This window comes from Dreissena polymorpha, chromosome 12, assembly GCF_020536995.1.
Source record: "Dreissena polymorpha isolate Duluth1 chromosome 12, UMN_Dpol_1.0, whole genome shotgun sequence".
NCBI classification, from domain to species: Eukaryota; Metazoa; Mollusca; class Bivalvia; order Myida; family Dreissenidae; genus Dreissena; species Dreissena polymorpha.
The window spans coordinates 12,423,667-12,451,638 of record NC_068366.1 but is presented as its reverse complement, the minus strand read 5'-3'; the positions used below and the strand labels follow the sequence as shown (position 1 = coordinate 12,451,638).

General features: G+C 34.7%; 1 protein-coding gene across 1 annotated transcript; it reads left to right on the top strand.

The window, feature by feature from the left end:
* Positions 1-32: 32 nt before the first annotated feature.
* LOC127853911 (uncharacterized protein DDB_G0290587-like) lies at positions 33-27,665 on the top strand. The gene is made up of 6 exons (XM_052388712.1): positions 33-227; positions 1,891-2,034; positions 6,959-7,180; positions 12,556-12,765; positions 21,280-21,492; positions 27,061-27,665. The coding sequence occupies exons 1-6, from the start codon at positions 158-160 to the stop codon at positions 27,663-27,665; spliced, it is 1,464 nt and encodes a 487-aa protein (XP_052244672.1). The 5' UTR covers positions 33-157.
* Positions 27,666-27,972: the final 307 nt, after the last annotated feature.

Genomic DNA, 27,972 nt, shown 5'->3' with positions numbered 1-27,972 from the left:
CCTTATCTCGGGGCACATGACCCACTGTTGAATTAACCTCCTGGATTTCTTATCGCCCGCGTAGTGTACCCAGTTACTGCGATCTGCCGGCAATGCCTTTTAGTTAACATTTAACCTCTGATTGAGAAGAAATGTCTTGATCGTAGAAAACATAGAGATGGATTGCCACAAAATTAGATTGTGGATTTATATTTTATTTGTTTGCAATGTGTGGGCAAATGTACAAGGTATTTTATTAAATGTATAGATTATGTTTTATTGTATAACTTAACTAATCGCAAATATATATTTTATAAGCATTGGTATCAATGGTTTGTGTCCGTCTTCTTTAAGCTAGTTTCGCAGTCATGTGACATACACTATGTTGCATATATCGGTATGGTCGTTTTCTTTTCTCTTTTTTTGTAATGGTATGTACCGGTATATGTCATATAAAATGCATAACACAGCAAAGTGATCTTTGTCTTCTTAACCACAAACTTCACATTTTCAAAGGTTGACAGGTACATGACACTTTAAGGCGTGAGAGATTAACGAGATGTCTAAACGCATATAATGAATACTTTATCCGGGCCAGCTTTGGAGAGAACAAACATATATTATAGAAACCGTGAGTGATAGGAAGATAAAGTTATACATTACATCACATGTTTGATTAAAATGTATTTCGCTACCATTTGGTTATGTAAGATTGTCGTAGTGATTTCTAATTGTTTAACAACTTAACCCAAGCGGTATCGCAGTGAAAATATGTGCGATTTGTCAATCACCCACCTGTCCGAAATACCATTACTTTTTGTTTCGTAAGCGTTCCTCAATAGCTACCAACATGTGCAATACTCGTGTAAAGCATTAAGTGCATAATCACTTGTTCATGTACATTGTTATTATATTATCTGATTATAGAACAAGAAACAGTAAAATGCATATGTATCTATTTCTTCAACGCCGTGTTCACAAAGAGTAGATTATAACTTTTAGAAATGGCAAACATTAAATGAGATAGACATTAGCCTAGCTTAGTAGTCAGTATACATTTGAAACCACCGTTTAAATGATAACATTACTTCACTCTAGATATAAATTGATTTAACAAAATGCCATATTTTGTCGCTTATGGCGAATTTATCGAATTTACTTCAAAGCTTCTACCGAACTACATATTCAAAATCGTAACAAAAATCAACGAAACTACACAAACTAATATTACTTCCAGTGGGATTCGTACTCAGGTAAAAATTAAAGATTATTTTGACTGCGCTGTAATTGAAATAAAAACAGACTAGCATACAAATATTAAAATATATAATACTCCATTTGTATGAGGAGACGGGCAATTTTTAAGTGTGGGACCGCATTCATGACTCTTGTAGCCTTTACTTCCAGATTATGATGTGTTTTAATTCTTGTGCATCCAAACAGAGAATGCAGTTAAAAGAAATTTAAAAAAAATGAAATAACATCGTGATAATACTATTTCTTTATTTATGTATCACAATGTAATATAATGTAAATGAAATAGTATTTAAGCATTTATGGACAATGTCAAGTTATGTTTAGAATTGTGAATACCAGTTTAATACATTTAACAGCAAAAAAGTATGCACATAATCCTATATTTACTTTCCGAAAATTTTGGGCGGCTCCATTGACGTCTCTATTGTATGCTGTTAAAGTCTGTTTACGCACAACACAAATGAGCTTTGTATCAATTATTACTAAATGTCATAAAGCATGGTTGTTATAAAGCACTCGCCTTAAAACATTTTTACAGACATTTTTGCGATATATCTACGTGTAAATCAACCGCTACATAATTCAAAATAGTCATTCACGACATGATCAACATCCAATAAAATCTCTTCATTTTCTAAGATTTGTATTTAGCAGATGCCACCATATCTTCGCCGGGAAAGTCATCAGAAGCTGTTCCACAAACATCGCCAGGAACAGCAACAACAAACTTAACAACACTGAACACAACAATATCAACACAAGGTTCGACAACACCAAAATCAAATGTTTCAACAACGGGTAAGACTGTTTTTTTTACATTTTCTTGAGTTGTGGTATCCTGACACATCTTATAACATGAATAAGTGAACACATGTAAATGAAGCAAAGGGCCTTCGTGTAACGGTATACTGTTGGACTTAGACAATGTGATGTTTATTTGAATAAAGACAACGAATAACATTACGATTTATTCAAGTTGCCGTTACGGCCAATTATATTTACATTCGTTAGGCGATACAGTCGGGACACTGCTTTAAAACGATTAACACAACCGAGGTCATCCTTTCGTTATTGCAGTTATTAAACTCTTTACATTGTATTTGCGACTTTAATTTGTTTGCCTGTGGCTTCTATACAATTCACACACTGAACCGGATGACATCGCAAATGAAGTCACGTTCATGTGACCAATCAAATAACATCCGATAACCAATCAAAACTTCGCCTTCAAACGAAGTTGCATTGACCGTTCAGAGCGAAGAGTTTTATTTATGTCATTGTGTGTGTGTTTAGTATGTTCTTGTTAGTTTTGCCTTGTATATTTGTTTTGTGTCTACCTTTTAAGGCTTTGCTACTGCTGGTGTAGCTTACGTTTCAGTATGTGTATATTGTACTTTATATGCGTTCGCGAAGGTTAAACGCCCAAGCGCTATTTGTATAATAAATGCCGTAAAATATAAGATGGTTGGGCGGAGAAAGGACTGAACCCAATTCGACGAGGTGATACAAATCTGTACCAACGCTAACGATTAGTGCACAGGCATGTAAAATCTTACAATGATTGAATTGTATAATTAATTTGTTGAATGTCGACATTGGAGTAAAAAGTAACCACACGCTTGTACATAACGACTTCTGTGATTGGTCGAAAATTGTACACCCCCGACTAAACTGCAAAAATAACTTCAACTTTCGGTTTGAAGCATAAAGACACAACGTTTCATTTACGCACTTCTATTAGTTTGGAATAAATGTGCCAGTTGAGTGACGGACTAGTATAACGGGAGTCATGGTTTCCAGCCCCATTCCTGCCATAGTTGAAGTTTGTATTTCGACGTTTTTAAGGGCCTCGCGCGCGTGAAGTTACAGTTTTACTGAAAAATATTCATGTTTCGCGTAGTCTTGAGCTGGGAAGGTCTTGGGACCTGAGTTCCCTTAGGAAATCAAACCGGCACGGTATGTTATCCACTCACCAAGCTCACATGCACCGGGAACGGGAATCGCACCCAGTTGTGTGGCGAGTTTACCAACCACTTCGCTAACCTGACATCTCATGCCGTAATTAAGTTGCCAGCAGTTGTATGAATTATGAACTATGCCGGGATTGTTCATGTGCTACGCGTTAACATGCTAAATATACATGTGACAATATCATAGTGACGTCTATTTTAACAAATAATTTAAAGATCACATGAACTTGACCTCCTATTATATATAGTTAGATTTAAAACACATGTGATCACGATAATAATAAAAACTGTTCGTCTTATTACATATGCGAATAACATTGCTCAAAACAAAACATTCAAATGAATACAGTGTACTTGTAGGTTTAAAACCACTAACATTTTTACATTTTCTTGCTTTTTGAGCCATTTGACCTGATTTATTTGTGCGGTTTTCATACAACAATTGCAAATGTCGATATCTATCTGCTAACATTGAAAATGGTCAACATTAAAAAGGGCACCAGACTAAAAATTGACAGACTGACTGACAGACAGAGCGCAAACCATAAGTCCCATTCAGTTTCACCGGCAAGGACAATAATTGTTTGATTTTCATGTGAAATGTTGTTAAAAAAAATATTTATTGAAAGTAAACGTAGTTAAACTATTGTTTCATGTTGATAAGAATTGTGCGTGATAAATGTTAGTAGATGTGTGTACATGAATAACAGTACATGTATCAATTATAATAATTTATCATGTATATAAAGTATGTTTAATGTCTAGATGAAATTAAATAACTATTTGAATTTCATGACAAATGTTGTAATATGTAACAGTTGTATGACATAAAATGTAGATGTTTTGTTTATAATGATACTGTAAATGTATAAAATATAGTACAGATTTTTGCGTTCCGTTACAAAGTATTGTAATAAACCAAGAAAGTTGTTAAAAGGACCAAGTGGCCCTTTTTCAACATATTAACACTAATATCAATACATTAGATTATTTTTAAATTGAAAATGTTATAGGGCATATTTAAGCAATGTTGGATCATTTTAAATGTTAGCAGATAGATATCAACATTTGCTATTGTTGTATGAAAATCGCACAAATAAATCAGGTCAAATGACTCAAAAATTCAGAAAATGTAAAAAAGTTAGTGGATTTAAACCTACAAGTTCACTGTACTCATTGGAATGTTTTGTTTTGAGCTATGTTATTTAAGACGAACAGTTTTTATTATTATCGTAATCACATGTGTTTAAATCTAACTATATCAAATTATTCCAGAAATCAGCAGTTTTGTGTTTGATTTCGTATATTATTCCTGAAATCTCACTAAAAGTCGTCATTCAAAAATGTTCATGTTTCAATTAAATCAGGAGACCATTTTGTGTGTTTTTTATACAATAGTTAGACAGTTAGACTACTATTTTGAAAATTATTTCAGTTGAGTAAAAATTCGAGGAACTAAAACCTAAAAAAATGACTAAAACAGCTAAAATAGTTAACATTTAGTGGTTTTTAACCTACATAAACTGTAACAAATAGTGGTTTTGACCCATAATAACACTGCGGTCATTTCAATGTTTGTTTTGAGTGATCTTATTTGCACTGTTTGTTTAGAGTGATCTTATATGCAATTGTATATAAGCGAACAATATTTTATTATTATAATGATCACATGTCTTATAAATCTTATTAAATCAAATTATTCCAGAAATCAGCAGTTTTGTTTGTGATTTTATTCATTTCCACCCAAAATCACTAATAGGTGTTGATAAAAAAGGCGTTGTTGGAATGAAACAAGGAGGCCATATGTTTGTTTTTAAAACACTGATAAGACAAATATGTTGGAAATTGTTAACTTGGTAAAAGAATTCGCAGAATTAAAATTTGAAAAATTGGCAAATTTGCAAAAATAAAATGCGAAATTTGGTGGTTTTTCCCTTAAAAAAATTACATGGAAAATTATTTTTTTACTGAATTATCAGAAAGGTTTCTGATACCTATTTAATACCCCACAACTGAACCCCTGGGTAAATTCCCATGACTGCAATTGTCTATTTATTTAATTATTCCAGAAATCAGAGGGAAAACTTTCGATTTTGAGTGATTTTACCCCCCAAAAAATCATAGATATGCACGGATATGACAATTAAGAAATGGGTTATCTGGAAGGATATAAAATTCTCTTTTCAAATTTACACCAAAATTCTTGGCCTCAAAACTTGCAATAAACACCAGTGGGATCTCGGACCATGATAATCTGCTTTATGGATTTATTTATTATTAAAGTAAATGAATATTTGCAAAAAAACATAATTTCCCCCCAAAAATGACCTTTTGACCTTACAAAAAGTACAAAATTAACAAAATAATTATAATAAATGTTTTTCTTGCAAAGAATTTTGATAATCAGCTTAATTAGTAATAAAGTATTGTAATATATTTTATTTGATTTGTATAAGATCGCAACAAAAAAACAGCACCTCGATATTTTCTCCTTTTTTGATAGGTTGGTGGCCATTTTGAAAATGGCGGCCATTTTGAAAAATATGAATTGGGTTGATAGCCTATTTTGTCTTAAATACTTTAAACTACCAATGATCAAAGTGTGTTGCTTTTATCAAAAAGTGAACAATTCCACTGAATACAAGCACTATATGTGGTGGAGGATGTGACCGCGGTTAAATTTTAAGGCAGCTTTAAGGTCTGGAAGTGTGATCTCGTTGAATGCAGTTATTTCTTTATTTAAGGACTGACACAATATGTTGAGAATATTATACAAATGAAGGTATCTGTCAATACAAAAAAAAGAAAAACACTTGCTTACATAACATACATTCAATGAGTAATGAAATTATAGATTTGAGGTGGATCATCCTATTTTTTGTACTTTAGGCGGCCATTTTGGAAGCCATTTTGACTTATATGCAATATTTAATTCATGTCCTTCATGTAGAAACATATTTTAATTATTTAATAACATAAAACAGCTAAGTTCAATGCCAAAAACAGAATATTTTAATCAAATATGGCTGTAACATGTAATTTCCTAAATTTTGGCGGCCATCTTGGCGGCCATCTTAAAAATGGCGGCCATCTTGAAAATTGGAGATGGGTCCATAGCTAAAATTGAATAAAATACTTAAATCTACAAATGTGCCAAGTTTGTTGCTTTTATCAAAAAGTGAACAATCATTTCACCATATGACCCCACTATATGCGATGTCCCACTATCCTGAAAAGCGACACATAATGGGTCACATGTTATTACAATACTCAAATATTTTCACAATATCTTCAATTTTGGATTACGTTCATTTTAAATTGTTATTTTGCAGGTTCTGAAATTAGAATGTGTGTTTTTTTATTTTATTTTTATGTATTGATTTATCATTGATGCGTTACGCTGGCTGAATCTAGCTAGGGGTGAAATTCAAATTACACATACTATAACAAGTGATCCTTAGCAAATTTTGAATAGTTTATTTGATTTTAATGAGACTGCAGTGGGTTGAGAACTCTATAGCGCATTCGTACGAACTTTTATTATTTTTGCAGCAATTATTCGATCGAATGGATTTTTTTGAGAATGATAAGCTATACATCAGACGGACAGTCATTTAATAACGTAACTTTGATTGTTAGATGTCATCAGCGAGTAACACTTATAGTAGAACAAGAGCTTGATGTCCTGAGTATAATTTATAGAATATTTTGATGTGATACGGTCTATATTTAAAGTATACTTATATTTCAAGCCTCATCATCAGCGAAGGTATTCAATGAAACCACAACTGAAGCAGCAACAACAACAAAGGCGAGGACAACAACACCGTCAACGACAACCCCGACCATTTCGACAACATCAACAACCGTAACGACAACAATAAAACCGACAACAACACGATTAGCACCCACACCAACAACACTATCCGCCTTGACAACAAATACAAAACCGATATCAACAACAACAGTTCCGGGTAAGTTTGTGCTTGAGAACCAATTTACATTTGTTCTTAGTTTTCTGATAATAAGTTTTTCTGAGATAATACATTATTTAATGAAATTGTAATTTTGATTGGATTACATTTCTTTGGATTTATAACTTTTTTGTGACAGTGTGACGTTAATCGTCAATGAAGAAGTGTCGTTTAGCAATTCATACTTTGGTTCATATGACAAAACATTACGTGTCGGTATTGTTATCACTTTCAAGTATTTTAACATCGTGAAATATCATAGTTAATCTCTCAAATATTTAAAGTTCATTCATGTAATAGGTTAATGAATCGATTATATCGCGAAGTAGATGTTTAATTGACAAATGCAAATCGATTCAAGGCTTATTCATTAAGTACCTAACATATCATGTATGCTATAGAAGCTATGCATGTATCGATAGTAATGACAGACACTTCAAATATATTTTTAGATACAATTAAATGCGAATGCGATGAATAATAATTGTAAAAATGTTTTTTTCCCAAACAATGTCTTTGAGAATACATTAGCTAAAGACATCTTATATTGAATAATTTTCACAATTCATTCACCAACAGAATTTCAACGCCAATATATTATGACGTCATTTGTAACATGTCACACGTCAAAAGACAGACAGACAGACAGACAGACAGACAGGCAGTTTATTCACACTTATACAAAAGTACATCGTCTTCATACTTATATATACACATGCTTTCTGTCACGTAAATAGGTGTAACAACATAACATTACATAACATAGAAATAGTCATGTAAGAATACAAATACAAATTATCACACTCAATCGAAAGAACACAAAGGTTCTGTCAAGGCGGTACTGAAATGTATTAAGCAACATCATTAAGCAAGGTATTTCTTAAAACAAAAACTTCTTTGATATATTTACATACATTAGAAATAACTGTTTTGTCACATGAAACTAATAAACTGTGGAATTTATACACAGATGGGTTGATATAAAATATACGGCTTATATATCTTTTTCTTAAATCAGTGAAGCAGCGGCATATACATATAAAATGGTATTCATCTTCTAAATCAGATTCATTACAACATAAACAATAACGTTCATTTCGTGGTATGTTATTCTGAGCGTATCTGCCAGTTTGGATTCGCAACGGGTGTGCAGACACTCTTAATCTAACAAAAAATAGGCGCAAACATCAAATATCATATGTATTCATCCCCGCTGATAATGCAGAATCGCAGCGATTTTATGCCATTATTTCTTTTAAAATAGGACGTAGAGGTACGATAAACTGAAAAACATGATATCGTCATATCGTTGTGTAATATATACGGCTCGGCAAACCTCGCCGTTCTTTATTTTCAGCCTCACTTGATCTGTTGCAAAACGATAAGACGTTAACCTGTTTCTCTATATATCTGATTCACATGTATGCATATGTGTACCTGTATGATGCTTTAAATCATAGTCAGAGACCATCAATTCATTCTAACCTATGATACTTAAATCAGTAAACAGACAATGTGTATTTATTTTTTTCGTGCTTCGCACTCGTGATTTAATCCCTTCGCATCTAAACTTCCGGCCGTGGGTTATTCGACAACAAACTATAACGAACATGAATTATTTCTTAAATAATATGACTTCTCTAATCACAACTACTGAAAAAGAGTTTATAAAGTTCCCATTAATTGCTTTGCCGCAAATCATTAACATAGTTAATTTCCTTTAGTAAACTGAAATGTACGGACAGGTATGATTTAGCCGCTTTGAGAGTTTGTCTAGTTTTGTTCATGTAACAATCATACATATACATTTTGCTCAAAAGAAATATTAGGTTTAAGGGTCCAATTGTATTTGCATGTTCTAGTATAAAGGAGGGCATAAAAGATTTTGTAGCTGTGATTCTATGTATAATTCCATATTGAAACCACTGGAAACTCGTATCCCGTGTAATAAGAAAATGAATTTCAAAAATACATCGCCATTCTTTTGTATCATTAAATTAAAAATAAAGTATTCGACCATTTATCTATGCACATTGGCGAAGATTCATCTATTGTTATTATTTTGTGCATAAGTGTTGACTAAGATAGACCGTAGTCTATTGGGAATAAAAGGCTTTGTAGAGAAAGTTTCATAAGAGTTTAAGAGCTTCATGTACCTTGTAACTGCATTAATAAGTCATAAGAATCGTAAGTAATTCGGATAGAAGTTTAATACTTTGCAAAAATCGTCATAATTGTACGATGTTAAATCTTCGGAGTTGTGCAATAAGTCAATGACAAAATGAACGCCTTTTTTCAAACCATGATTTAAAAATACGCGTTTGTTACCAAATTTATGTCTGGGTTGTAGAATAATGGATTTTAAAGCTCAAACTGATTTTTAAATGGTTCTTTTCTACAACTGATTTTAATGTAACATTCCAAAATTAATTTTTTATCTTGTTAATTAAGTTTTCACGATAATTACTTCCACAATTGTATATTTTTTTAACATCAATTATTGTATTCACAATATGTATCCATTTTCGATTCCCAGTGGTGATTCTACGTATCCATGAGCATTTTAGAGCATTTACAAAAGAAAACAGAACAATTATCTGTAAACCTCCTTCTGCATATTATTTAAGTAAAGATATGTAAATTAGTGAAACTATATATTAAACCTCTATGCCACTGAACATATCTTTATTTTATTCATTATAAAGATTTGTTCTGTTATGTTCTGTTCTCTATGTCACTGTTAATAACCAATATATTCTCTGTGATACACATATATTATCAAATTCAAGCAAAATTAACGAAAGTTATCACCGGCATAGTTCACAATATAAAAAACAACACTCTTCCTGATCGACCACAAATAAACGACTCCTTGGCAAGTTTATATTAATTTTGTTGTATATGCTTCCAATAAATTAGTGTTCTATGAAATTTAGGATCTTAAACGCAGTTAATGCAATATATAGTTAAAAATTTATTGCAGTTTGCTTCTAACATGGTAATGAAAAAATCAATATTTTGACACGGGCGGCGGGGTAAACGTGCCGTTTCCCATTTTGGCGTTTTCATCTACATTATGGCTTTTAAAATAAATGCCATTTTTTCAATCAATCTTCTTTTTGTTCATGACATACGAGTTTGCCCGGTCTATGACATTTTCCTTATCATATCAGGGAAGGTATGTATGATCAGTTCTCGCATAAAAATAGAAACACACGCTCTGTTTTAGGTGCTCTGAAGTTTTGAAATGAATAAATATATTATATATTTTAGTTCTTACGGTCGCAAAAATATCCATTTCAAAATAGGGGCAAGTATTTTACACAATAAGCATAATTTAATTGAAGATGTTAAATGCGTTACATTTTAGAGACTTATACGATACACCTATTTCATTATTCGAAAGCTCATTTCAGAGAAAAGACTCGTACCAATTACGTTACTTTGCGATCTAGTCGGGTTATACTTTACGTGTACGTTGTGTTTTCTGTTTTGTTGATAATGAACGTTCCTAATTTAAATATGGCATACATATGCTAAAGCTGTGGATTTATGTATAACGGCTATATTATTTCGATTGCTTTATTTACGTCAAACATGTCACGAATAATTAATTCGGGATAATGAACGCAGCAGGAAATGTACAAAACATAAAATAAATATTTGCAGGTAAACTAGTATAGGGCTATCAGGCTATTATGCATGTACTATTATGTCATGAAAACAATTGAGTGTTTTTGTACTTATGTTTTGTTTTTATTCTTGACTAACTAAATTTTAATGGCATGTCGCTCACAAACTTGTTTATTTTGACTTTGAGGGATCTTTGCATTGGTACATATACTTCGTAGCAATATCAAAGGCCGAATGCTATCGTAATTCTTTTTACGAGAATTACAACCATGCTTAGTATGTTCTTGTTAGTTTTGCCTAGTATATTTGTTTTGTGTCTACCTTTTAAGGCTTTTCTACTGCTGGTGTAGCTAACGTCTCAGTTTGTGTATATTGTCCTTTGTAAGCGTTCGCGAAGGTTAAACGCCCAAGCGCTATTTGTATAATAAATGCCGTAAAATATAAGATGGTTGGGCGAAGAAAAGACTAAACCCAATTCGACGAGGTGATACAAATCTGTACCAACGCTTACGATTAGTGCACAGGCATGTAAAATCTTACAATGATTGAATTGTATAATTAATTTGTTAAATGTCGACATCGGAGTAAAAAGTAACCACACGCTTGTACATAACGACTGCTGTGATTGGTCGAAAATTGTACACCCCCGACTGAACTGCAAAAATAACTTCAACTTTCGGTTTGAAGCATAAAGAAACAACGTTTCATTTACACAGTTCTATTAGTTTTGAATAAATGTGTCAGTTGAGTGACGGACTAGTATAACGGGAGTCATGGTTTCCAGCCCTATTCCTGCCATAGTTGAAGTTTGTATTTCGACGTTTTTAAGGGACTCGCGCGCGTGAAGTTACAGTTTTACTGAAAAATATTCATGTTTCACGTGGTCTTGAGCTGGGAAGGTCTTGGAACCGGAGTTCCCTTAGGAAATCAAACCGGCACGGTATGTTATCCACTAACCAATCTCACATGCACCGGGAACGGAAATCGCACCCAGTTGTGTGGCGAGTTTACCAACCACTTCGCTAACCTGACATCTCAAGCCGTAATTACGTTGCCAGCTGTTGTATGAATTATGCCGGGATTGTTCATGTGCTACGCGTTAACATGCTAAATATACATGTGACAATAACATAGTGACGTCATTGTCTATTTTAACAAATAATTTAAAGATCACATGAACTTGACGTCCTATGCGATGTCCCACTATCCTGAAAAGCGACACACAATGGGTCACATGTTATTACACTACTCAAATATTTTCACATTATCTTCAATTTTGGATTACGTTCATTTTAAATTGTTATTTTGCAGGTTTTGAAATTACAATGTGTGTTTTTTTATTTTATATTTATGTATTGATTTATCATTGATGCGTTACTCTGGCAAATTCTAGCTAGGGGTGAAATTCAAATAACACATACTATAACAAGTGATCCTTAGCAAATTTTGAATAGTATATTTGATTTTAATGAGACTGCAGTGTGTTGAGAACTCTATAGCGCACTCGTACGAACTTTTATTATTTTTGCAGCAATTATTCGATCGAATGGCTTTTTTTCTGAACGATAAGCTATACATCAGACGGCAGTCATTTATTAACGTAACTTTGATTGTAAGATGTTATCAGCGAGTAACACTCAAAGTAGAACAAGAGCTTTATGTCCTGAGTATAATTTATAGAATATTTTGATGTGATACGGTCTATATTTAAAGTATACTTATATGTCATGCCTCATCATCAGCGAAGGTATTCAATGAAACCACAACTGAAGCAGCAACAACAACAAAGGCGAGGACAACAACACCGTCAACGACAACCCCGACCATTTCGACAACATCAACAACCGTAACAACAGCAACAAAACCGACAACAACACCATTAGCACCCAAACCAGCAACCCTATCCGCCTTGACAACAGCAACAAAACCGATATCAACAACAACAGTTCCGGGTAAGTTTGTGCTTGAGAACCAATTTACATTTGTTCTTAGTTTTCTGATAATAAGCTTTTCTGAGCTAATACATTATTTTATGAAATTGTAATTTTGATTGGATTACATTTCTTTGGATTTATAACTTTTTTGTGACAGTGTGACGTTAATCGTCATTGAAGAAGTGTCGTTTTGTAATTCATACTTTGGTTCATATGACAAAACATTACGTGTCGGTATTGTTATCACTTTCAAGTATTTTAACATCGTGAAATATCATAGTTAATCTCTCCAATATTAAAAGTACATTCATGTAATAGGTCAATGAATCGATTATATCGCGAAGTAGATGTTAAATTGACAAATGCAAATCGATTCAAGGCTTATTCATTAAGTACCTAAAATATCATGTATGTTATAGAAGTTATGCATGTATCGAAAGTAATGATAGTAGTGACAGACACTTCAAATATATTTTTTAGAAGATTAAATGCGAATGCGATGAATAATCATTGTAAAAATGTTTTTTTCCCAAACAAAGTCTTTGAGAATACATTAGCTAAAGACATCTTATATTTAATAATTTTCACAATTCATTCACCAACAGAATTTCAACGGCAATATTTTAAACTATTATGCGCAATTGATCATGACGTCACTTGTAACACGTCAAATATCATATGTATTCATCCCCGCTGATAATGCAGACTCGCAGCGACTTTATGCCATTATTTCTTTTAAAGTGGGACGTAGAGGTACGATAAACGAAAAACATGATATCGCCATATCGTTGTGTAATATATATGGCTCGGCAAACCTCGCCGTTCTTTATTTTCAGCCTCACTTGATCTGTTGCAAAACGATAAGACGTTAACCTGTTTCTCTATATATCTGATTCACATGTATGCATATGTGTAGCTGTATGATGCTTTAAATCATAGTCAGAGACCATCAATTCATTCTAACCTATGATACTTAAATCAGTAAACAGACAATGTGTTGTTGTTTTTCGTGTTTCGCACTCGTGATTTAATCCCTTCGCATCTAAACTTCCGGCCGTGGGTTATTCGACAACAAAATATAACGAACATTAATTATTTCTTAAATATTATTATTTCTCTAATCACAACTACTGAAAAAGAGTTTATTAAGTTTCCATTAATTACTTTGATGCAAATCATTAACATAGTTAATTTCCTTTAGTACACTGAAATGTACGGACAGGTATGATTTAGCCGCTTTGAGAGTTTGTCTAGTTTTGTTCATGTAACAATCATGCATATACATTTTGCTCAAAAGAAATATTAGGTTTAAGGGTCCAATTGTATTTGCATGTTCTAGTATAAAGGAGGGCATAAAAGAGTTTGTAGCTATTATTCTATGCAAAATTCTATATTGAAACCACTGGAAACTCGTATCCCGTGTAATAAGAAAATGAATTTCAAAAATACATCGCCATTCTTTTGTATTATAAAATTAAAAATAAAGTATTCGACCATTTTATCTATGCACATTGGCGAAGATTCATCTATTTTTATTATTTTGTGCATAAGTGTTGACTAAGATAGATCGTAGTCTATTGGGAATAAAAGGCTTTGTAGAGAAAGTTTCATAAGAGTTTAAGAGCTTCATGTACCTTTTAACTGCATTAATAAGTCATAAGAATCGTAAGTAATTCGGATTGAAGTTTAATACTTTGCAAAAATCGTCATAATTGTACAATGTTAAATCTTCAGAGTTGTGCAATAAGTCACTGACAAAATGAACGCCTTTTTTCAAACCATGATTTAAAAATACGCGTTTGTTACCAATTGTTATGTCTGTGTTGTAGAATAATGGATTTTTAAGCTAAAACTGATTTTTAAATGGTTCTTTTGTACCACGGATTTTTATGTATCCTTCCAAAATTATTTTTTTATCTTGTTAATTAAGTTTTCATGATAATGACTTCCACAATTGTATAATTTTTGAACATCAATTATTGTATTCACAAAATGTATCCTTTCTCCATTCCCAGTGGTGATTCTTCGTATCCATGAGCATTTTAGAGCATTTACAAAAGAAAACAGAACAATCATCTGTAAACCTCCTTCTGCATATTATTTAATTAAAGATATGTAAATTAGTGAAACTATATATTAAACCTCTATGTCACTGTTAGAAGTTAATAAGCAATATATTCTTTGTGAAACACATATATTATCAACTTCAAGCCGTAACAAACTTGGCTATTATTTGGACGTAGGGTTAATATGCTACGTGATAAACATGGTAGAGCAAAAATTAATATTCTCGATAAAGCAAAATTAACGAAAGTTATCACCGGCATAGTTAACAATATAAAAAACAACATTCTTCCTGATCGACCACAAATAAATGACTCCTTGGCAAGTTTACATTAATTTTGCTGTATATGCTTCCAATAAATTAGTGTTCTATGAAATTTAGGATCTTAAACGCAGTTAATGCAATATGCATCATAACATTTCACAGTATTGTCATGTAAATAGTTAAAAAGTAATTGCAGTTTGCTTCTAACATGATGATACAAAATCAATATTTTTACACGGGCGGCGGGGTAAACGTTCCGTTTCCCATTTTGGCGTATTCATCTACATTATGGCTTTTAAAAATAAATGCCATTTTTTCAATCAATCTTCTTGTTTTATGCCATACGAGTTTGCCCGGTCTATGAAATTTTCCTTATCATATCAGGGAAGGTATGTATGATCAGTTCTCGCATAAAAATAAAAACACACGCTCTGTTTTAGGTGCTCTGAAGTTTTGAAATGAATAAATATATATTTTAGTTCTTACGGTCGCAAAAATATCCATTTCAAAATAGGGGCAAGTATTTTACACAATAAGCATAATTTAATTGAAGATGTTAAATACGTTACATTTAAGGGACTTATACGATACACCTATTTCATTATTCGAAAGCTCATTTCAGAGAAAAGACTCGTACCAATTACGTTACTTTGCGATCTAGTCGGGTTATACTTTACGTGTACGTTGTGTTTTCTGTTTTGTTGATTATGAACGTTCGTAATTTAAATATGGCATACATATGCTAAAGCTGTGGATTTATGTATAACGGCTATATTATTTCGATTGCTTTATTTACGTCAAACATGTCACGAATAATTAATTCGGGATAATGAACGCAGCAGGAAATGTACAAAACATAAAATAAATATTTGCAAGTAAACTAGTATAGGGCTATCAGGTTATTATGCACTTACTATTATGTCATAAAAACAATTGAGTGTTTTTGTACTTATGTTTTGTTTTTATTCTGGACTAACTAAATGTTAATGGCATGTATCCTCTGTCGCTCACAATCTTGTTTATTTTGACTTAGAGGGATCTTGGCCTTGGTACATATACTTCGTAGCAATATCAAAGGCCGAATGATATCGTAATTCTTTATACGAGAATTACAACCATGCTTTAAATGGTTCTTTCCGGCCTACTGTCTACCCAGGTTTTTACCTTTATTGACTTTAATCAATATCAAATATAATGTTTACGAGTTTTTTGCGCGAGTAAAATCGAATGAATACAACAAATTGTGTTGGCTAATGTGTGAGTTATCTCATTAAACATTTGCTGCCTATCTTATTGTGGAGATTAATAAGGAATCATTTGCAAGACAGATCCATCTCTCAACTGTGTTTATTTTGTATTAATGTTTTGAGTTTCAAAGGTGCGTTTTCTTTTCAAAAAGACGTTTAGTAAAATAATTCGTATTATTTCTTTTATATTTTCAATGCCTATCGATTTAAAGGAATCAATTGATTATCTCAGATTGCTTATGAAGCCTTATAGAAGGATTAAGGTTTGTAAAATCGACAATGCTTCCCGGCTCATACATCTATCGATCCGCACACTCCTTTTTCGCATTGGTTCACATTTAATTGAACATAAAAAAATGTTGATAATCACACATCTTCTATCATGCACCATTTCACAAAATAATGCACACACAAAAGAGCGAATCATACATGTTTAATTACTACAAATCTTACAGCATCATAATTATGACCAGTTGATTAATAGTCGTACGGCATCATATTAATTAGTAAAAGCGAATAATGCAATATAGTAGTGGGCCTATATAACATGACCTCGGTCAATTAAGTGTTAATGAAAGGTAATGCCATTACGAGACCCAATATGGAAAATCAAACAGCCAGCAAACAAATCAGACAACTACTATTGCGATGTCGTTTCATGATTGTCATTATGCAATATACGACCAAGCCCTACTTTAAACGCTCTCCGCAATGAGCACACACTCTGCAATATGCATAACATATAGCTACTCACATAACAATCAACAAGAATTATATTTTATTCCGCTAAAAACGTTAAATCTAGCTATTTAGAGCACAATTATTACGCTATCGACTCTATGAGTTCAATATGGCTATTTATAAAACAATCAACACGCAATCCGCTTTATGCTTGAGCATTGTAAACGCTTTCGACGATATTTTTGAACATTGTATTCTCACTCCGCTATAAGCGTAAAATCCAGCAATTTAATAAATTATGTAGAAAGTTCCACTTCATGCGTGAAAACACAATAATATTAGCGGTCTGCAATTAACACTAACTCCGCTAACACAAACTCCGCTTGATGTGTGCTATCAGTCTTTTAAAGCAATAGAGCATTAAACACAAACTCGGCTGTATGCGTTAAATCAAGCTATTTGGAGAACCTTGATTACGCACTCTATTATTTGCGTGTACATGTCCCAGGCATATCGCTTTTTTGCGTGAATTCTATCATTTAAGTCTTCTTGCAATTGTAAAACTTTCAGCTTAACGCTTGCAATCCAGCTATTTAAGCAATAGTCAATAGACGCGCACTACGCTATATTTATAATACCAAGCCATGTATTTATAATTATAATGAAGGCCGTTAAAAGCGTGCAATCAAGCTTATTAAGCAATAATCATGCACTTCGGTATATTCATGCAATCCAGCAATCTATTTGGATTGAACACGCATTCCGCAATATGTAATTTAATCACCGTGTGTGCGCCTAATGTGCAATGGTTGACAGTCATACTTTATACAACAACTTCACCCCAGGAAACCCGATACCTTGCGGGTCGTGTAATACCATAAGGGACAGTGTTGTGCATTTTGGCAGGAACTTACATAGGGAAAGTAAATTGGAAAAAATAAATTTTTCAAAGTCCAATTTGAAACAACTGTGTATTAACATTGATAACAAAGGTATTGGCCTACATGTAGAAAAAATCGTGACAAATTTTCTTAAAAAATGGGCGAAATGTGGCTCCCTGAAGTAGAAGATCGTGCAAAACGGGCCATATTCAGGCATTTAAGGGGAGAAAAACTGCTTTAATTTGCAAGCCACTACAAAAATTAAAGGATTTATACAAACTTTCACATGTCTGCCATAACCTCTCAGCAAGGTTTCTCCAGAAAACTATTTATTGTGGAGAAATTTGCGTTTTTAATGACCATGTTGGGAAAACATTGATACCATCTGGGGAAGACCAGGAAACCATATGTGGGCAGTGACTTTATAAATTTTTCAGCCATTTTGTTGCAATTTATTTGCTTTGTAGAGGCCTACAGTACGTGTATGTGGGCACATATGCATTTAATTGTACCTTTTATGCCTTATATATGATCAATAGTTCCTTAACAACATTTTCGAGTTTTATTTCTTTTTATCAACACTATTTTGGCAAATATAAAGAAAGACCTGACTGCTTTGTCGCATATATTAATTGGTAAGGTACATAAAAATGATGTCTTAATAAGTGTATATGGGGTTTTTATGTAAAATATTTATGTGGCGTGTTCGGAGACTTTTGGTGCTAATTCGGCAAGTGTCATAATGAGAAAAACTCATTTGAAAAGAAATCGCTAAACTTGCTCTTAATTTTGTTTAGATTGCCTTAAGTTTTCTGTGATTTTACTGTAAAGCATATTTAAGTAACATTAAAATAGGCACAGACTGGCCTTGGAAAGAATTGTCTTTCAAACAAAATAATAGTTAATATTGACCTTTAAATTTCAAAGAGACGACTTGTTACTCCCGTTTTAACGAATTTGGCCATTGCTAGTTTATATCCGCAAACAAAACTTCAACACATGACGTTGATACCGATTTTATACATTTAACCACACAAAGTACAGTTGATTAAAAGAATAACACTTACCTTGTTAACAGACAAGTTTAATCATTGTTATGAATTCTTGAAGGGTATTTGCTGGAAAACTTTACAGATAAGTTATTAAATGATTAAACTTTTAGTCATGTGTTTAAACATAATGTTTTTGTTATTTTAAGTGTTTACATTTTAACGTAATTCCCTATGTGTTCGATAACTGGTTCGTCCACCATATTGTCAATAATAACCGCAAGGGGAGTTAGACAGTATAGATAGATAGATAGATATCTGACCTTCTTGAGAAGAAGTTTGATAAATACCACACCGCCAGAAAACACTAAGCATGTTTGCTAAATGCATGTGATATATTAAGAGGATGAAATGGAACACTGTGCAAAAGCAACTTTTCCTGTCTATCCCACTCCCTAAAATGGGACTAATGCAAGCTCTTATTACAGCTAGTTGCTGTAACAAATTTACAATCACAAGACGTCTTTGATTTTGTGCAATGACAATGATATATTTAAGAGTATCAACAGCTCTCATGTTGATATAATATGTTTTAATGTTGAATACATTTTACCTATACGCACTTCATTACAGTATGCCTTTTTAATAATTTATATTCCATTTTACCTATGATCATAACGGTATGTGTTGCGCAAAATTCATTGATGAATCTACATATGAGGTTTTTAGAACCCAGGAAGGGCCAATGTAATGTTTCTTTATCAGAGAACCCAATGACCTTTGACCTTATGGCCAAATAATGTAGTGTGATAATGTTAAACTCATTTAGGTCAGGTGTATCTACATAGGAAGTCTGAAGATTGCAGATGGGAGCATTTTTGTTCTGAGGACAACAGTAAAGTTTTCTATAAGAGGTTGAAGTGACATTGACATTTAACCTTGTGATCTGACACTGGATTTGACCTGTAAAACTAATTGAGGTGCATCAATTTAGGAATTTTGAAGGCTGTAGGTGGAAGCACTTCTATTATACAGTCTATGATAAAATTTTCTATAAGAGGTTTAAGTGACCTTGACCTAAGACCGCGTGACCTAAAAGACGGTTGGGTGTATATATAAAACTAATAAGGTTGCATCAACATATGAAGTTTGAATGTTGTATGCTCATTTAAAAAAAAAATCATAAAAATAAATCGAGCGGACAAACGGACAAAAATCGGGAAGGGCGCAAAATACTGGGACAGGGACGGTCGGGACAAACTGATTCCTATACAGCTATATAGCCCCCCCCCAAACAGACTTTGTGGCGGTTTAATAATGTGTGTGTGTGGGGGGGGGGGCAACACTAGCATTGTGATAGCTTTTTTACATATCTAAAGTGGACATTGAATAACCACATTATATATAAGACAAAGGATTCACGTGTCTGAAATGATGCTGGATGAAAGCCAAATAATATCATTGAATGTATTAAAAAGCATTAAAAGTACATTTGTATACATATGTGCCCACATACACTTACTATAGGCCTCTACAAAGCAAATAAATTGCATTAAAATGGCTGAAAATTAGGTTTTTTGTCACGAAAAAGAATTATAAAGTCACTGCCTTCATATGGTTTCCTGGTCTTCCCCAGATGGTATCAATGATTTCCCAACAGGGTCATTAAAAACGCAAATTTCTCCACAATAAATAGTTTTCTGGAGAAACCCTGCTGAGAGGTTATGGCAGACATGTGAAAGTTTGTATAAATCCTTTAATAATGGTAGTGGCTTGCAAATTAAAGCAGTTTTTCATCCCTTAAATGCCTGAACATGGCCCGTTTTGCCCGATCTTCTACTTCAGAGAGCCACATTTCGCTCATTTTTTTAAGAAAATTTGTCAGGATTTTTTCTATATGTAGGCCAATACCTTTGTTATCAATGTAAATACACAGTTGTTTCAAATTGGACATTGAAAATTAAATTTTTTCAATTTACTCTATGTTCCTGCCAAAATGCACAGCACTGTCCCCTATGGTATTACACGACCCGCAAGGTATCGGGTTTCCTGGGGTGATCTTTTCTAATGTGCCTAATTCAATATAATTGTATGGGGTGAATGTTTATTTGCATGTACATGTTTTAATGGCCAAATAAACAATTCTACAAAGATGAGTCTCAACACAAACGTGACACTTAAGTCTGACGTGGGGGTACTGGTTGAAACGTCCGTCTTCCAATGGCATCCCGAATGCAACCGAAACAGGAACCGAGAACTGCGGATCGGACGGAAACTGGACACCTTCTCTTCGAGAATGTTCTATAATCAGTATGCTTTTTTGCGAGAATTGTTTTACATCGTTTACTGTATATTAACATCCGTTAAACATATGCATAATATTAATTTCATAATATTTCGCATAGCTTGCCCAGACCTCAACAACACACGCACACAGACGAGCAACTGGCACTTTGATACACAAGCGGTGGGTCATAACACAAACGTGACACTTACGTGTTCCGCGGGGTACTGGTGGCAACCTCCGTCACTCAGCGGCCACCCCAACACAACCAAAACAGTGAATTGCGGATCGGACGGGAACTGGACACCTACCCTTAAAGACTGTGTTCCGATAAGTATGAATATTTTGCGAGAACTGTTTGACATTGTTTCATGTAGTTGAACACCCGTTTGACATTAGAAGGACGTTGATTGCCTGTTAATTAATAACCAGCATACTATTATGGCGATTGCCTAGTATTACATGGCCAATAAGAGAGGTATTGAATATAACTCATGACCAGATGACGCTACATTAAGTTAAAGAATACCGCTTTTGTTGCATACGTTCATAAAGTTGTTCATGTATACATTGTGAGTGTTCGTCCAAAGTGCAAGGGTTGACATTCAGGCTTTATGCGACAACGTTGTTAATATGAATGATTCAATATATATTTATTGTGTTCATATTAATTCACATGGTCATGTTTTGTTGGCCATTTGCAATGCCAGAATGATATTTTATTTGGACAATACGAGTATTTTTATGGCCTAGCTTTTCGACTCGTTCATCCGCTTTTAGCGAGAACAAAAGACCATTAAATGTACAAAGTGGTTAATAGACAAACCATTGGTAACAACGGACGTACTCACCGACAATATGATTATTTTTGAATTGATATTTTTCATTATACTCATATATACGTCGTTTACTTTGGTACATGTGTCACTCTAGGTTTCGTGGTTTCTGACAACACCGCATTTGTTAGGTGAACACATGTTTGAGCGCACTATCAATTTCATAATATTTCGCATAGCTTGCCCTGCCCTCAACACCACACGCACCCAGAGGAGCAACTGGCATTTTGATACTCAAGCGGTGGATCATAACACAAACGTGACACTTACGTGTGCCGCGGGGTACTGGTGGCAACCTCCGTCACTCAGCGGCCACCCCAATACAACCAAAACAGTGAACTGCGGATCGGACGGGAACTGGACACCTGCCCTTGGAGACTGTGTTCCGATAAGTATGAATATATGAATATACCGTTTGACATTAGAAGGACGTTGATTGCCTGTTAATTGATAACCAGCACACTATTTTGGCGATTGTCTAGTATTACATGGCCAATAAGAGAGACATTGAATGTCACTCATGACCAGCTGACGCTACATTAAGGGCAAGAATAGCTCTTTTGCTGCTGACGTTCATAAAGTTGTTCATGTATACATCGTGCGTGTTCGTCCAAAGTGCAAGGGTTGACATTCAGGCTTTATTCGACAACGTTGCTAATATGCATATGTCAATATGAATTTATTGTGTTCATGTTAATTGACAAGGTCATGTTTTATTGGCCATATGCATGGCCAGAATGCTGATATTTTGGGACAATACGAGTATTTTTATAGTTAACTTATTCGGCGCGTTCATCCGCTTTAAGCGAATACAAAATACCATTAAATGTACAATGTGGTTAATAGACAAACCAATGGTAACAACGGACGTACTCACCGACAGTATGACTATTATTGAATTGATTGTTCTCATTATACTCATATATACGTCATTTACTTTGGTACATGTGTCACTCTAGGTTTCATGGTTTCTGACAACTGCGCATTATGTAGGTGAACACATGTTTGTGCGCACTATCAATTTCGTAATATTTCGCATAGCTTGCCCTGCCCTCAACACCACACGCACCCAGAGGAGCAACTGGCATTTTGATACTCAAGCGGTGGATCATAACACAAACGTGACACTTACATGTGCCGCGGGGTACTGGTGGCAAGCTCCGTCACTCAGCGGCCACCCCAATACAACCAAAACAGTGAATTGCGGATCAGACGGGAACTGGACACCTGCCTTTGGAGACTGTGTTCCGATAAGTATGAATATTTTGAGAGAACTGTTTGACTGTTTGACATCGTTTCCTGTAGTTGAACACCCGTTTTACATTAGAAGAACGTTGATTGCCTGTAAATTGATAACCAGCACACTATTTTGGCGATTGTCTAGTATTACATGGCCAATAAGAGAGACATTAAATGTCACTCATTACCAGATGACGCTACATTAAGTGCACGAATAGCGCTTTTGCTGCTGACGTTCATAAAGTTGTTCATGTATACATTGTGGATGTTCGTCCAAAGTGCAAGGGTTGACATTCAGGCTTTATGCGACAACGTTGTTAATATGAATGATTCAATATGAATTTATTGTGTTCATATAAAGTTGTTCATGTATACATCGTGCGTGTTCGTCCAAAGTGCAAGGGTTGACATTCAGGCTTTATTCGACAACGTTGCTAATATGCATAATTTAATATGAATTTATTGTGTTCATGTTAATTGACAAGGTCATGTTTTATTGGCCATATTCATGGCCAGAATGCTGATATTTTGGGACAATACGAGTATTTTTATAGCCTAGTTATTCGGCTCGTTCATCCGCTTTTAGCGAATACAAAATACCATTAAATGTACAAAGAAGTTAATAGACAAACCAATGGTAACAACGCACGTACTCACCGACAGTATGACTATTTTTGAATTGATTGTTTTCATTATACTCATATATACGTCATTTACTTTGGTACATGTGTCACTCTAGGTTTCATGGTTTCTGACAACTCCTTATTATTTAGGTGAACACATGTTTGAGTGCACTATCAATTTCGTAATATTTCGCATAGCTTGCCCTGCCCTCAACAACACACGCACACAGACGAGCAACTGGCACTTTGATACTCAAGCGGTGGGTCATAACACAAACGTGACACTAACGTGTACCGCGGGGTACTGGTGGCAACCTTCGTCACTCAGCGGTCAACCCAATACAACCAACACAGTGAACTGCGGATCGGACGGGAACTGGACACCTGCCCTTAAAGACTGTGTTCCGATAAGTATGAATATTTTGCGAGAACTTTTTGACATTGTTTCATGTAGTTGAACCCCCGTTTGACATTAGAAGGACGTTCATTGCCTGTTAATTGATAACCAGCATACTATTATGTCGATTGTCTAGTATTACATGGCCAATAAGAGAGACATTGAATGTAACTCATGACCAGATGACGCTACATTAAGTGCAAGAATAGCGCTTTTGCTGCTGACGTTCATAAAGTTGTTCATGTATGCATTGTGGGTGTTCGTCCAAAGTGCAAGGGTTGACATTCAGGCTTTTTGCGACAACGTTGTTAATATGAACGATTCAATATATATTTATTGTGTTCATATTAATTCACATTGTCATGTTTTGTTGGCCATATGCAATGCCAGAATGATATTATATTTGGGCAATACGAGTATTTTTATGGCCTAGCTATTCGACTCGTTCATTCGCTTTTAGCGAGAACAAAATACCATTAAATGTACAAAGTGGTTAATAGACAAACCATTGGTAACAACGGACGTACTCACCGACAATATGATTATATATTGGACATTAGATTTTAACGTTTTATTTGTACCGGCGGATTGGTTCCGTGACGTAACGTCGATTTGTGACGTAACGTTATTGACGTGACGTCGTTACCTAGTGATGTACTGTTTATTTTGGATCGTTAATAAATGCTCATACCAAAAGCGGGTATTTGGCTTTATATTGTTCGCACTATCGGGGAAATAGTAAATAACGGATTTCCCATCATCGGGGATAATTCTCAGTAAACAGCAAAATACGGAAATTCCCATCATCGGGGAAAGACAGAGATTTTGTTGAAGAGGGAAAAAATAAGTCTGAAAACTAATTTTACCAGAGCAAGGAAAAAAGGTAGTGTCACATTTGGAGGGAAATGCATGTAGCGCGACAGCGAACGACGCTTGCAAGCAGTTGGATTTTGCGATGGACGAAGTTATTAAAGGGCTTGATAGTTTATCCAATATGTACATGGAAGGAGATGAACTTGAAAAAAGTAAAATAGTAATTGCGGAAATGGAAAAGATTGAACTTAAATATGAAAAAACAACGGAAGATGCCTGTGCCTATTTAAACGATCTACGCAGTGAAACAGCAAGTCAAGTAAGCAAAGCGTTGTCGCAGGACACGGTGAGTAAACTTTATATTTCTAATATGGGGGTAGGCGTCGACAGATAGCTATTTACCTAGAAGAACTTGAACACTTCGAAAACGTCCGACTTGGCAACGCAAAAGACCTATTACAATTTGACGATCTATTAGACGTAGCAATTATTAATTTGCAGGAAGCGGATGAACACTACGAATTTGGAATTGGCTCATTATTTGCAAAATTACAAAGAAAATAACCAGAATCGCTCTTGGCACAATATCATCGTTGGGTCTTTGAGGGTCAACACAATGAGTCAGTATTGTCGCTACGGACATGGGTTATTCAAGAGGCAGAATTCCAAACTATTGCGTCAGAGACCGTGCAAGGAATGTCAGGATATTTGATGTCAGAGCATACCTCGAAAAAGACGAACTCTAACAATCAAAGAACGTTTTTTGGTGGTTCCGAAGAAAGCGGGAAAATATTTAAATGCAGAGTATGTGACAAACAGCATGGAGTATTGAACTGTGATAATTTTAAAGAAATGAACGTTTCACAACAGTGGGACAAAGCAAAACAACTTCATCTTTGCTATCGTTGCCTTGGGTTTAACCATGTCGAAAAGCCATGCCGTCGAAGTAGACAATGCGGACAAAATGGATGTGAAGAGCTGCATCACAGACTGTTACACAGAGATGCGCAAAAGAGCATGAAATCAAACGCTGCTGACAGTCCAGTTCAATCTCCTACGATCTGATTTAGTAGGGCTCCGAACAGTTCCGGTTATTCTCGCAAATGGAAATCGGTCGATAACTGTTAACGCATTGCTAGATGACGCAAGTACAAAAACGTACATCAATAGTGACGTAGCGACAGAACTCGGCTGTAAAGGTAGAACGGAAAAGGTCAAGGTCAATGTTCTGAATGGTCAAGTCGAGACTTTTGAAACTAGACCAGTTGAATTCGAAATAAGAAGTGTCAACGGAAGCGTAAAGATAAATGTAGCAGCATATACAGCTAACAAAGTAACAGGAGACATGAACGTTGTTGACTGGAACAAGTACAAAAGAAAATGGCCACATCTTCGTGACGTAACATTTCCAAAAGCAACGACTAGACCTATTGTTGACATCTTAATTGGACTTGATTGTGCAGATTTACATTATGCACTGGAAGAAAGAAGAGGTAGAGCGGGGGAGCCAATAGCGCGTCTTACTCCACTTGGATGGGCATGCATCGGTAATCCGTGTTCAAATTTAACACCGGTCCTACAAACAAATTATGCGCGAACATACTTTGTAAGAGACGAAATGGAAATCGAAAATCTAAACCTGACTCTTAAAAAATTCTGGGAAGTTGAAAGGGAATCAACTGAATCACTTGTCGTTAACATTGACGAGCAACAAGCACTTAAAGCAGTTAAACAGTCGTGCATATTCAAAAATCAGATGTATCGCGTCGCCATTCCATGGAAAAGCAACGAAACTGTTATGCCAAACAATTACAAAATGGCACTGAATAGATTAGAAAACACAGAAAAAAGATTTAAACGATGTCCTCAGGAAGCTAAAGCATACAGCGAATGCATCGAACAATACGTAGAAAAGGGGTACGTGTCAAAAGTTCCGGATTCTGAAGTGTCCAATTCAAAATGGTTCCTACCTCATTTTCCTGTTCTGAGGCCAGATAAAGATAAAACAAAAACCAGAATCGTGTTTGATGCTGCAGCAAAATTTGAAGACGTATCACTAAATGATAAAACACACCAAGGCCCAAAGCAACAGCGCGATCTGTTTGACGTTTTGCTTAGATTAAGAAAGCATCCCGTTGCAGTAGTTTGCGACATAGCCGAGATGTATCTCAGAATAGGCATCGATCACGAGGACAAGCCATATCACAGATTCCTATGGAAGGGAATGTATCATAACTGTTGTCCCGATATCTACAAATTTGATAGAGTCGTGTTCGGTGTAAATTCATCACCATTCCAAGCAGAGTATGTCTTACAGCAACGCGCGAGGGAAAATCTCAGCGCATTTCCATTAGCTGCTGAAAACCACTCTCTAACCAATTCAACACGAGAGCGGTTTCATCCTGAGAGAGACATCAAGATTGGCGAAGTCGTTCTTATCATTACTCCGGAAACGACGAGGGGAAACTGGCCACTAAGACGGATACTCGAGGATTATCCAGGACAAGATGGTCGAGTGAGAGTCGTAAAAATTCAGGTTGGAAGCAGCAAAATGACGAGATCGGTGACAAAGCTATGCCCGTTAGAATTAAACAATTAATGATTAGAATATCGAAAAGAACATACAATTAATTTACGTATTCAATTTATTATTTTAAATTTTGTTTTACAATATTTATCAAAATGAACTGTATTTTGATGGAGGGGAAAATGGACATTAGATTGTAACGTTTTATTTGTACCGGCGGATTGGTTCCGTGACGTAACGTCGATTTGTGACGTAACGTTATTGACGTGACGTCGTTACCTAGTGATGTACTGTTTATTTTGGATCGTTAATAAATGCTCATACCAAAAGCGGGTATTTGGCTTTATATTGTTCCCACTATCGGGGAAATAGTAAATAA